Consider the following 13,410-nt stretch of genomic DNA (forward strand, 5'->3'; position numbering starts at 1 on the left):
TCAAACATCCAAAATCCTCATAGAGGTCAGTTTTGCCCCACCTAGTACAATCACTTATTATGATACTCATGCATCCACGTTGATATTATGGAATTGGGTCCATGTAGATATGAGTTGCCTCTTAAAAAAATTTTATTTTTTAGATGGATTTTTTGACCTAATTTTTAAGGACATGGAATCTGTAACATGGAGATTATGAATATGAATAAATAAAAAAATTTTGAAAATTAAAAATAATAATTCTATTCAAAAAACATTGGGACTATAAGTTTCAATTGTTTTTAGATGAACCACCCTTATGCATCCATTGATAGATGCTTTAGATCTCGGGGACCGCAAATATAGAAATGCGGTACCTGCCACATAAATTTCTTTTATTTTTTGCACATGGAAGTCACAATCATTCTCATTCATTAGATGTCAAATTGAATGGTTTGCAATGTGTTACAAAATCCGAGAATTTTTGTTTTGAATTTTGTATCTATTCAATGACACTCTTACAACCACCCACTTTGAAATTTAATGGACAAGAATGATTATGACCTCTATATACAATAGACAAATGGTGCTTTTATAGACATTCCCTTATATTCATAGTTTTGTTATTTTACTCTAGGAGATGCCCCCGATGAAAAATTCTCTTTCAAGCTTTTAAAAAAGAAATTTTGAATTGTTCTAAGTCTTTTACTTTATGTACATCAATGGAATTCAACTCATGATGAATACATTCATTACATCATTATTTTTGCCCATTCCATGCTCACGTCACTAACATTAGCAGAGTATTCTCTCCTGGACCAAAAGCAGTAGGTAAGTTTATTTTCTTTTTTCAGCTTTGTATCTTTCACCATAATCAACCAAAAAAAAAAATCGTTATTACTTTTGTTTGCTCCTTAAGACATGAAACCAAGCTCTAGCCATTTGTCACAGTAATCTAAAAGCCCCATATTTACGATGCTAAACTGAGTCTTTCTTCACTTTCTTGAATTCCTGCAAACATTTGTAAACCTGCCTAATTCATTCTTTTGCATATTAACTAAAAAGTTCCTCAATTGTATAGCACGAAGCATGTTTCTATCTACACAGACTGCACAAAGGCGTCGGAGTCTTTTGACCATCGCAACAGTGAAACAGTTTGGACTAGGAAGATCTTGTAGCATAAGTGTTTAAAGTTTTGGACTCACCATATATCTGGACTCACTCCTATCAAAATCTCGACATGATAAAGTCGGCAACCTCACCATTATGCTAGACTCCCTGAAATCCCTCTCCTTCTCCCTGAGCGAGAGTGATAAAATCAAAAGGAACCCCAGTGCAGCTGTCTCAGTTTCCCTCTTACCTTAAGGCCCTCATCTCACCAAACTTGGCAATATCTTTGACACATCGCCCAGCCACTATCCGGAAAATGTGGGCCACGCTTGCACCATTAAAGGTTCAAGCATTTCAGCTGGTAAGAGGCATCCAGCAAAATTGTCACTCTAGACCAAATTCAACATATGGCTATTTTGCTCCCAAACTGGTGTTTGATGTGTAGGAATGAAGAGGAGATGATAGATCACCCGCCCTTGCAATGCCAAGTTGCTTCTTAGGTATGGTCATTTTCTATTTGTCCCTTTTGATGGGCAATGGGTCGCTCACAGGTTCATAAAAAGCCTCTTCCAACATTAGCTCACTCCCCCTTTCCTCGCTGCAGGTTTACTACCATCAACCATGGTGACTGTCGGTACTTGCGATTCTTGTTCACTATGTTAGAATGCAGAGAATTTTGAAAAACTCCTTACATCCAAATGCATTGATCAATTGAATAAAAGCAATGATGATTGCCTGGCTTTATCCTGCAAGAAATTCCAAGCTTATGCTTACGTGAATCAAGCAACCCAATGTCGCCGCATCATCTAGTCCATTTGCAATCCTATCCCCAAGTCGTCTTTTTGGGTGGCCCCTGATCAAGGGGTAATAAAACTCAATTCTGATGGCAGCCGAGGGGGATCCCAAGCCTTACTGGCAACAGTGGGACTTAGGAGTTACCAGGTTGAGACCTTTCTCCCTCATTTGGACATGCTTGGAGTCACAAACTCCATCCTCATCGAGAGGCAGACGCTGCTAATTGTACTGCAACTGTTCGATAGAAGGTGGGTTCGAGGCTGCTCATAGAGGTTGCCTTACAAAATGTGATTACCTGGGCCGGAGGCTCCTCTAAATGCTCTTGTCACTTACGGCATGTTTGAGCAAATCTTACACCTTCATCACAACCTTTCAGGTCTGGTTTCAACATATATTGAAGGAACCAAATACAGAGGCGCACACAACATTAAAAGAGGGAGTTTCAACACCAGAGCTATCCATTGCCAAACAAACCAACTTCCACCCTAGAGTGTCAACCTTGCAAGAGGTCTACAAAATTTTGCCCACCCATTTTGTGGAATCTTCGTCTACCCATTTTTGTGGAATCTTCATATAGAATACACGACAGAGAGTAAATTTTGATTATTAATACAAATATTTATTTTGATTAAAAAAATATTGAGTTGATGTTCCACTTGAACTAATACATAACATTTATTTGGACCCCCGTTTGAACATCTAGAAAATGCATTGTCATTATGTCCAATTTGAACTCATACAAAACATTTATGTGGATCCTCATTTGAACATCTATAATGTCATTAAGTGAGAATTAATACAAATAACTTACAAACTTCGGATAATATAAATTGTTCAATAAAAGCAATCAATCACTAGATGCAGATTGAAAAATAAAAAATGCTGTTAGAACTACCACCACAGCTGTGACCACCAAGGCCACTGTCGGTACGGGCGTTGAAAGTCCGAAGTTCTGCAACACAAAGGAAAATGGATGACAAGTTTGAGGAAAATGGAAATTTCCAATTTCTGCAGGAATGGAAGGATTCTGTCCATAACATAAATTATCAAAATTAATGAAAAATACAAGAATTTGGACAGTAACTACTGTTTAAAGTACTTTACAGCTGTTGTTTTAGACTTCTAATTTCACATAGCAAAGAAGCCCCATGGTCCAATAATTTCCAGTGCTGTTTCACATCCCGTTCATACAACTATATTTTTCTGTCTTGCACATTGTATTTTCACTTAGAGGCTGGTCTGCCAACCCTTCTCCCTATGAGATTCACCCAAGTCTCTTCTTGTTATTTTCTTTTTTCATTGTTGATATTGACTGACTCAGGTCTTGGCCTGAGCCAAATCCCACTAGACAGTCCCAAGCCTTCAACATGCTTGCTATGGAGGAACTGATAATATCATGAAAAAGGATAAATGTGTTGTAACATTCATCTAAAATTGCTACATAAAAACTCCTTAATATGCGATATGGTGGATATATCACAACATAAGAGAAGTATCTCTTTTGGGAATAAGTGACTATACTATATTAAGATATTGAAGTATTTATAGCTGCCCCCTTTATGAAATGGGGCCAGTAAAAGTTCATATATAACAGAATGTATTCCACAAAGAGAGATATTTAGTCCAAGATGCCCAATTCAAGAAAATTCCATAAAGATAAGGGTCATAGATTCTCAACGACATCATTGACTTAGCTCTAGATCATCCCAAATTGGCATCTAGGTGAAACATTATGCCTCCAAAAAGCAGTCTGCATCACATACGAACGTGTCGCTTCTAAATGGCCAACTTCCGGATTGGCACTTCTAAAGAGTCTATCCATGTTAGATGCTAACAGTCACCCATTTCTGCGTAACATTGCCGATCTCCGAATGCAGTTAGGAATCAAGTCAAAAGTAATAGCTGACTCATTACCTAGTTAAAACCCAACAATCTATGGCCAAGAGCATTTATCAGTATGACATGTACAAATAATCACATATATGACACTTCTAGATAAGAGATTTCTGATTTAAATTGCCAGAGACCTTAAGAGTGGTCATGTACGTCTTCATTCTACAATATCTTGAAAACCTGCTCTTATAATGTCGTAGAAAATTTCTGATTCTAAGCTTATAGCTTTGACTTCCTCAATCAGGCTCTGATAACATATTAGTTGAGAATGAGGGAAAGCATCCTCAACTACATGTAGGCAAATACAAAGAATACTCACTATAAGAAGAATGCAATATAGCACAATTGGATATAGAAATGTAGCTCACGAAACTTATTGTGATGTATGCAAGATAATCCTTAATAATCAAAGACATCACATCTTATCAGCATACAGCAGATCAATATAGATCATCAGCTATGTTAAAGCATTTCTGTTTATGGAAAATTTGTCAAGTATCAATCACATCACTCAAATTTTGAGGGGCACTATGATTGTATTGATGAAATCCAGAAAGATAAAATCAATCTTTTGTGCCTGTATGCTATACCGTCACTTACATAATATACACTGGCCATGTGCCACAATGGAAAAGGAAAAGAAAGAAAAGGAAACCTCATATGGGAGTAAAGCAAAACCGAACATGACTTTAGAAACTTCAGAAAGGAAGTGGAGGGACAAGGTATAGAAAAAGGCTGACTTCACAAAGATATATAAGAACAAACATAAGCTACAGAAGCATTGAAAAAACTTCTTATGCGCAGAAATACCAAGAAAGATCAAAAAAAGTCAGAGTCACGTGAAAAACAAACACCACTTATCTACAAGGCGGCATGACAAGTACAATATTAAAGATGGAAAAGTATAAGAGAGTTCCAGGCAGTAAAGATAAGAGAGGGACAGAGAACATAATATTTAATCGCAGTTTGATAGCATATCAAACACGTACACAAAAAACTAAAGCAAGAACTGATCCCCAAAATGAAAAACTCTTAAGAGATACGTGAGGCTCAAACACATAAGCCCATAAATTAGGATGATGAAAAGAAAGAATATTTAACAACCCACTCTAGGAAACAAGAGTGTAAGGGAATGACATTTCACAGAATATCAAATTACCATTTCCAGCTTCTATACCACATACCTCTAAAAGCCCCCTCCCTGTAGAAATTTCAACCGTGATAGCTGCTGCAAAGCCCACCATTGCAAGACGACCCAGCCATATTCCCAAACTGCCACCTTCCTTTGCACCTTGCTCACATCTAATAGAAACCAGGGTCACTTTAAGTGCCGTTTTCCTGGGGCTTGAAGTTTGCAGGACCACTGTAAACAGAGCACTATCAGAGGATTTCTCATATTATCAGTGCATGCTTTAATAGAAATTAATTATGAAATTTTCAAAATATTAAAAGAAGAAATATTCATAATTCACTTATATTAAGAATGAACCTCGAAAATTAAGAAATGATAACTAACTACAGTTGGTCACAAAATTAATTATTTGGTTAAAATTTAATTATTTTGTGTGTGTATTTATATATATATATATATATATATATATATATATATATATATATATATATATATACATGACAGCCCTGCCATTCCTAAAAAGTCCCGAGTTCTTAACAACCGTCTTGTGCGTGCATCTTGCCTTGCATGTCCTTGCTTTAGTCAAACCTATTCTTGGTCCTGTCCATACCTGGCCTTGCTAGAGTAAGAAATAGATATGCATGTTCCTACCTGTCCTTGCCTTGCCTTGTCCGTCTTGCCTTCCTTGCTTTAGGTAAGTCAGTCCAGTCCAGGAATCCTTCCATCAAGCGGTCTAGTATAGTTAATAAGTTGGTTGATATCTCAATTATTGATAGCAAAGGTCCACGCCTAATATGAAAGACACACACCTAACCAAAAAGGTAAGGTTCCTTCGGATAACCTATACACAACACAAGCACGGGGGCTTGCTTAAGCACTGTAACCCAACTTCAAAGCACGAAAGAACGGTCACTGAACTATGCTGAAGAAGTCTAACCACACACTAAAGCATGGAAACAAGTAGTTAGTATGCACTAGCACATGCTAACCTATACACTAACTCTACTCAAGTATGCACACCGTCAACAAAGCAAACATGCCGCATGAAAGCAAGCCAAGCCCCTGATTACCTTCCTAGCATATGTATAAGACCGAATCCATTAGATTTCTAAAAAGGATTACTATACTAATCCTTAACTTTCGAGGAATACTTCATTAGTGGTTGTGAATGACTGATTTGATTCGTTCTCAATAGCCATGCGATGATCATCTTAGGGCGATCTTTTTGTCGACGGGACATTCGTAGTCCCCAAAGGATGAGAACCAACTATGTAGCATCTACATCGATAATTCAAGTATTGTATACGTCATTAGTCCGATCGTTTGTAGATGCTAATATATATATCTACATATACATACGTAAACAATTAAATTAAGGCACACCTCAAAAATTCACTAGAAGAGTTGTTTCGATGCCCAAAAATTCCTCAAATCAATCCTCTCGACCTCAAGATGTATGGACATGACAGAAAATATATTTCAAGTCTTGGAAATAGTGCATCTTGTAATGCATTTTCTAAACCATCAATTTTTAAGATTTTCAAGCTTTCATAAATTTGTTTGATCTACACTATTTTTTGAGCTTTAAATTTTTATAATTAGATATGACAATAAATTTTTAGGCCATCACAAAGATTCCTAATACTACAGCAACATCTTTCAACAGAATTTGTAGGTGTGCATTACTTTGTTTAGGGCCTCAGTGTATATATATATATATATATATATATATATATATATATATATATATATATATATATATATATATATATAGAAAAAGCTTAAAAACGCCTATAGACGAAAATGAAGTGTTTGCCACCGTCACAGACTCGCTATATCCATGGCAGTTTATTGAACAGAGCCGCAACGAACGGCGCGTGTTATGTGGCAGTTTTTGTGGATTTTTTGACCGGCACGGATGGTGCTATGTCCGTGGCGATCGAAAATCCTCGCTGCCCGGAAAAACACGGCGATGGCGCTATGAGCGAGTTCACTATAGCATCTCACTCATAGGCGTTGCGTAGATGCTTCCAATATATATATATATATATATATATATATATATATATATATATATATATATATATATATATATATATATATATATATATATATATATATGTGTGTGTGTGTGTGTGTGTGTCATCATCATCAGTATAGCCTTTCCCAATTATTTGGGGTCAGCTAGACGAATCCTGGTCTTCCAGTTTGCTCTATTTAACGTCATACCGCCAGTGAGGCAATAAGTCCCTATATCTTTTTGGACTACTTCCAACCACGTCTTTTTGAGCCTACCCCTTGCCCATTCAATCCTTCCATTTGAACTAACTTGCACCTCCTAATGGGTGTTGTACTGGGTCGGTGCCACACATGGCCAGCCCACCGAAATCTACTCTATCTCATCTTATCACTGATTGGTGCTACACCTAAATTTTCTCGAATGGATTCATTTCGAATTCTATCATTCCTATCTTGCCACTCATCCATCTCAACATCCTCATCTCCTCTACACTCATTCTATGGGTATACTGTTTTTGTCTACCCAACATTCCGCCCCATTCTCACAGTTGTCATATAGAACTTGCCCTTCAGCTTTGTTAGTACTCGGCGAGCACATAAAATTTCAGTTGTACATCTCTACATTGCCCACCCAGCTCTAATTCTGTGTGCGACATCTTCCTCAGTCTCCTATTTTATTGGATTATCGACCCAAGATATTGAAAGTGCGATCTTTTTTGCACTTATTGGTCGTCAATCTCAACTACTTCGTCATCCCTGATCTTATTATTATTAAACTTGCATTTCATATATTTTGTATTAGTCTGGATAATTTTAAAACTTTTAGATTATAGAGAATCCCTACAAAGTTCTAACTTTGTGTTGGCGTTGTTTTGTATTTCATCGATCAAAACTGTCATCTACGAACAACATACACCATGGTACCTCCCCCGGTAGGTGCCTAGTTAAGTCGTCCATAATTAAAACAAAGCGGTACGGGCTCAATGCTGACCCTTGATGTAGACCTATTGTCACTGAAAACTCACTCATCTCTCCACTAGTTGTTCGTACACTAATTAATGCTCCATCATATATATCTTCACCAAGTCGATGTAGTGTCTGGAGATTCATTTCTTTTTCAACGCCCGCCAAATCAAATCTTGAGGTACTCTATCATAAGCTGTCTCTAGATCAATAAAGACCATATGGAGGTCTTTTCCCTTTGTCCTAAACTTCTCAATCAATTGCTTAAATAGGAAAATAGATTCGATTGTTGATCTTTCTAGCATAAAACCAAATTGGTTTTCGAATAAATTTGTTTCATGCCTTAGTCGTTGCTCAATCACTCTCTCCCAGAGCTTCATAGTATGGCTCATAAGCTTGATTCTTCGATAATTCGCATAATTTTGTATGTCTTCTTTGTGTTTATAAATAGGTACCACAATACCTTTCTTCCATTCATCTGGTATTTTCTTGGTTCTCAACACTTTGTTGAACAGCTTCGTCAACCAGCCAATACCTATCTCTTGTATGCACATTCAAACCTCTATCGGGATACCATCTGGTCCTAAAGCCTTTCCTATCTTCATCCTTTACAAAGCTTCTTTTAATTCTGACTTCCTAATCCTACGAATGTACCTATGACCTCCGATATCATTTATACCAACAGTTCCTTCTACCGTTATGTTCCCATTGTGTTAGTCATTTAAAAGTTTTTGAAAATAAACTCTCCACCTTTCGTTGACCTAGTCATCCTTCACCAAGACCCTTTGATCCTCACTCTTAATGAATTTAATATGGTTTAGATCCCTATATTTTTTCTCTCTTATTTTTGCTAATTTGAATACATATTTTTCACCTTCTCTTGTTCCCAGTTTGTTGTATAGATTATCATATGCCATAAGTTTAACTTTACTTACTATTTGTTTAACGCTTTTCCTAGCATTTTTATATTCTTCTAAGTTGATCATTTCTATTGCATTGCCAAGTTTTATAACATAATCATATCTTGCTAATGGCCTTTTGAACCTCATCACTCCACCACCAAGTTTCATTATCAAAATTGTTTTTCCCTCTAGATTCTCTTAAAACTGCTTTTGCCACTTTCTTGATACAGTCAGCCGTCTCATTTCATATTACATTGACATCATTTTCAAAGTTCTATTTCCTTTTTTCAACTAATTTATCCCTAAATAAGTCTATTTTCTCATTTTTTAAATTCAGCCACCTAGTTCCTGGACACCCATTACTTTCACCCTTTCTCTTCCATGTCTTTATGCAGACATCCATAACCACAAACGTATGTTGGGTAATGAAACTCTCTCCTAGGATAACTTTGCAGTCTTTACAAGATGGTCGATCTACCTTCTTAACTAGGAAAAAGTCTATCCGGCTTTTATGTGATCTACTTTTATAGGTTATAAAATGTTCATCTTGCTTTTTAAAGTACATGTTTGCTATTGCTAGGTCGTAGGCTATAGCGAAATCTAAAATAGTCTCACCAATTTCATTTCTTTCCCTAAACCCATATCCCCCTTGTAACCTTTCACATCCTGTACTATCCTTTCCTACATGACCAGTTAAGTTCCCTGCTAAACAGGCCCTCTCTCCATTTGGTATGTCTTGGACTATTCCATCTATGTCCTCCCAAAGTTGTCTCTTAATTCTATCATCCAATCCTACTTGTGATGCATAAGTACTAATTCTATATAATATATATAATAATATATATATATAATCATCATCATTGTCATCATCCAAGCCTTGCCCCTTGGGGTTGGCTACACGAATCCTGTTCCACTATTTTGTTCACCCTCAGTCAAACCATAAGTCACTATATCTCTTCTCACTACTTCCATCCATATCCTTTTGGGCCTTCCCCCTGCCCTTTTAGAGACTTCTACTTGAACCAAATCACTCCTCTCCTAGCTGGTATTGTATTTGGCCTACGCTGCATATAGCCAGTCCACCTATATGTACACACACACACACACATTCCAAAGGTTACCCAACCAACTATAGTGTGTAATGCCACACAAATTATCTATATATGGACGTAGCCTTCATTTTCTAACACGTCTTGCATGTGTTTCATATTACTATAATGTGAACAAACAACTACCATTTGGGAAGGTAGCATTACTAGTCATAGAGGGTTTTTCAAGAAAGAAAAATTAGTGCAGTCTCGCTCAATATGCATGCTGTGAACCTAGGTCTCTTAGAAATTCGTGGAAAGAAACCCTAAGAAGGGTCCATTGCTACCTTTATCAAGCTATGTTACCTAGAAATGGACAAGGGTCTAGTATTTCAGTCTAAAAGGCCAATACGATAGGGCACAACTGTAAATTTATTTACAATAAAATAATAGACTTCTAATGTATATATAATAATTAGCTCATACTTATTAGACCTAGATGTGCTGGTGCAGTGGTAGATCACAAGAATTTGGCACTAGACATCTTGGGTTCAAACCCCACCTTTGTGCTCTATACATTTTTTTTTTTTTGCTATTATCCATATATCTCGAAGTCTCGCCATGGTGTCCAAGTGTCAACATCTGTCAACGAAACTACAGCAAAAATGTAAGTGTCTGGGTAACATAGTTGAGATGAGTTGTTAGATTCTATAATGAAACATTAGCTATACTTTTTAATCAAGAGCAACAGTTACTTGGGAACAGAATCTATAATTAGTAGTTCATGAAAATTTTGCACCACACGGAAGTGCATATAAAAAGGGAGCTGCAAGTATTAGGAAAGATAAAACTTTTGCCCTTGAATGTTTAAGCAACTAAGCAACAACTGGAGGGCCAAATTGAGAACTGAGGTAGACTCCTTCATATTCGGTTCCAGTTAGCAGCTACTGCTGTTGTTTTCCTCGTGTACCCTATCAGTCAAGGATGTTTATCGTATGGTTGAGAAGTTTAAAGAGAGTTCAATTGGCGAGATGTTTAACTATTGTTCCTCATTAGCATCTAAACTCAAATACCATTTGGGTATTTATCTAGCACAAGAATCAGGATCACTTAGATAAATATAAAAAGAAACCTTTGAATAAGATTTTGTGGAATAAGGTGCATAAACACTAGTATTGATTATTGGACAATAGATCAATAATGTTGAAGGAGGCTGGCTTAAACCTATTATTTACTTTAATATTGAGGAGAAAAAGTAATGGATGTGGGACTCGTGGCATTCTTAGCGTGCTGATCAATGATCATATTGATCACTATGAACCAGGGAAATCAGCACGCACTTGTCAACTGTAATGATCCCAGCCTGAGAGGAGCTTGGGTAATCAGCCAACAGACAATTTGAAAATTGGCGATTTCCTTATCCATTGCATTATATGATAACTTATGGCATTAGGAGCTTTCCGGTCATTTGTCTTACCCTCTTTCTTCATATCCAAGGCTTAAGGATCATTTAAAACCAGACACTATATTTATTGAATACAGTATAGACTGCAAAAGAAATAGCAGTGGCAGCAGCAGAATATGTCCATTCTCTTGGATAAGCAAGCCATAGTAGTCACGGTGCTAGTAGTAGTTGCCACGGTGCTAGTAGTAGTTGCCGTAGCAGCAGTAGAAGTCGACAAATGTTGGATTCAACCCAATGAGGGCATTATTTCTGGTATGAATTGATTCCTTCTCAGAAAATGATGAGGCTTTGAAAGCAAAGTCACAATGTTGAAGATGCACCGAGACCTACTGCCGGTATTCGAACACAGAGTCAATCCTTGCACTTCTTAGCCACACCAGGCATCACATTGAATAATTTCATCGTCCAGCGTCTAATCGAGAAACAAAGTGTTTAAAATGCTAAAGCTTGAAAATAACACAGTAAAACCCAAACTCAACCAAAACAAAAGAGAAGTCATGGAGCGACTCCCTTACTGAGAGTGGGCGAAATTCAAGAATTTAAAGAGGAAAGTGAGAGAAAGAATGAAATGTCACTTACAGAGAGGGGTGCCTCGGAAAGACGTATCCCCAGCGACACTCAATTTTGGGGAGGAGAAACGATGGAGAGGGCGAATGGGTCGGGAATTGGCATCTGCACACGAAAGTGAGAGAATGAGTGGTCTCTCTCTCTTTCATTGCAGTATTTGAACAGAAAAGGAGAAGAGAATGCAAAATACCTGCTGCAGCGAAAAAAGAGATGCACGGAGAAATTAGGGACTGAGCCATATCACTCTCTCTCTCTCTCTGCGCGCTCCAGAAATCCTTATCCTATTTCCCCGCCAGAGCTGCGGGACTGTCTGAACCTTTAGATTGAGAAAGAGACTGTTTAACTTTATGGAGGAAAAAGTTTACATTTTTTTTTTTTTTTTTTTCTTTCGTACGTCCACTGGGGAGAGCCTACTCCTGTTTTATTAATATTTTAAAATGAAAAGGGCACAGCTCACTTCTTTACGACTTTGGCACCGGGCATTGTGACAATTCACGGAGTAAAGTAAAAGAAATTGTAACAATCCACCGAGTAAAGTAAAAGAAATAAACGCTGATGACGAAAACGCCAAATAGTGTGGCTTCTAATCGAGATGCGGCTCTCTTTGCAAAAATATCAGTTATCATGTTGGTCTCACGATAAATATAGGTAATGAATCATCTATAATTAGAAAGACGTCTATAATTTGTTGTAAGTGTATATAACTTCCAAAGAGGTCGACAGCATTCATGAATAGCACTAATGAGCAGGGCTGAATCGCTCTCAATTTGAATAGGGAAATACTCTAACAAAACAACTAGAGTTAGACCTTCTTCAAGAGCAAAGAATCCCACATAATTATTAGAAGTGATTTCAAAAAATTTTGAAAACACTGCAATACCATCGTTGTCTCTAAGAACACCAACCTGACCTGCTCGACCTGAGTTATGCAATGAAGCTGCATCAAGATTTAGCTTGAAGTAATTAGGTTTAAGAAATGACCACACCACTGGGATAGCCAATTCATCCCTCTGATGATCCCAATTGAAATGTAAATTTGAATTGGAATTTGGCATTGACATTACGAGACAAATGACACCCAAATTTGAACTGGGGAAAAAGGATTTACAATCCCCTGCCTTACCACTGGGCCACGTCATTTAATGCGTGCTTTTTCTGAAACATGGAATGTCCATGATTTAGTATTAGCTAACTCCTGAACATCAGAGATGACATGTCGAAGCAATTGTTCCCTCCTGATTAATTTTGATTGGAAAACTTTTTGATTGCATTCCGTCCATAAAATCCAAATAGTTGTGAGGAATGGAGACGTCCAAATATTGAAAAAACCATTTGATTTGAATCTAAAAGATAACGAACTTCTCAGCATGATAGGAATAAAAGAGCCAGAAATAAAGTGTTTCCCGCAACGCCATGCAAGAGATCTCCATATAGCCTGTGAAAACTCACTGAGGAACAGTAGATGGCAAGGGGTGTCATCAATGTATTTGCAAAAAGGAGACACATGAGGGGCCATGGCTATAGTGGGTAAACGATAGTGAAAGGCCAACCAAGAGA

The 13,410-nt window shown here is 37.3% G+C and overlaps 1 protein-coding gene across 1 annotated transcript; it reads right to left on the reverse strand.

Moving 5' to 3' along the window:
• Nucleotides 1-2,574: 2,574 nt before the first annotated feature.
• SEP1 (stress enhanced protein 1) lies at nt 2,575-12,156 on the reverse strand. Its single transcript, XM_006843961.4, has 4 exons — nt 12,044-12,156; nt 11,866-11,958; nt 4,962-5,140; nt 2,575-2,836 (listed from the first exon to the last, which is right to left on the reverse strand). The coding sequence occupies exons 1-4, from the start codon at nt 12,090-12,092 to the stop codon at nt 2,732-2,734; spliced, it is 426 nt and encodes a 141-aa protein (XP_006844024.2). The 5' UTR covers nt 12,093-12,156; the 3' UTR covers nt 2,575-2,731.
• Nucleotides 12,157-13,410: the final 1,254 nt, after the last annotated feature.

Source organism: Amborella trichopoda, chromosome 13 (genome assembly GCF_054954075.1).
Source record: "Amborella trichopoda isolate Santa Cruz 75 chromosome 13, AtrichopodaSantaCruz75HAP2 v2.0, whole genome shotgun sequence".
Lineage (NCBI taxonomy): Eukaryota > Viridiplantae > Streptophyta > Magnoliopsida > Amborellales > Amborellaceae > Amborella > Amborella trichopoda.

Bases quoted from the DNA above. Each gene is read 5' to 3' on its own strand.
- SEP1 (XM_006843961.4), bottom strand. From the start codon at position 12,092: ATGGCTCAGTCCCTAATTTCTCCGTGCATCTCTTTTTTCGCTGCAGCA. The intron at 11,959-12,043 runs GTATTTTGCATT...TTTCGTGTGCAG, and splicing joins CTCTTTTTTCGCTGCAGCAG to ATGCCAATTCCCGACCCATT. The intron at 2,837-4,961 runs GTATGTGGTATA...TTTGTGTTGCAG, and splicing joins CAGGGAGGGGGCTTTTAGAG to AACTTCGGACTTTCAACGCC.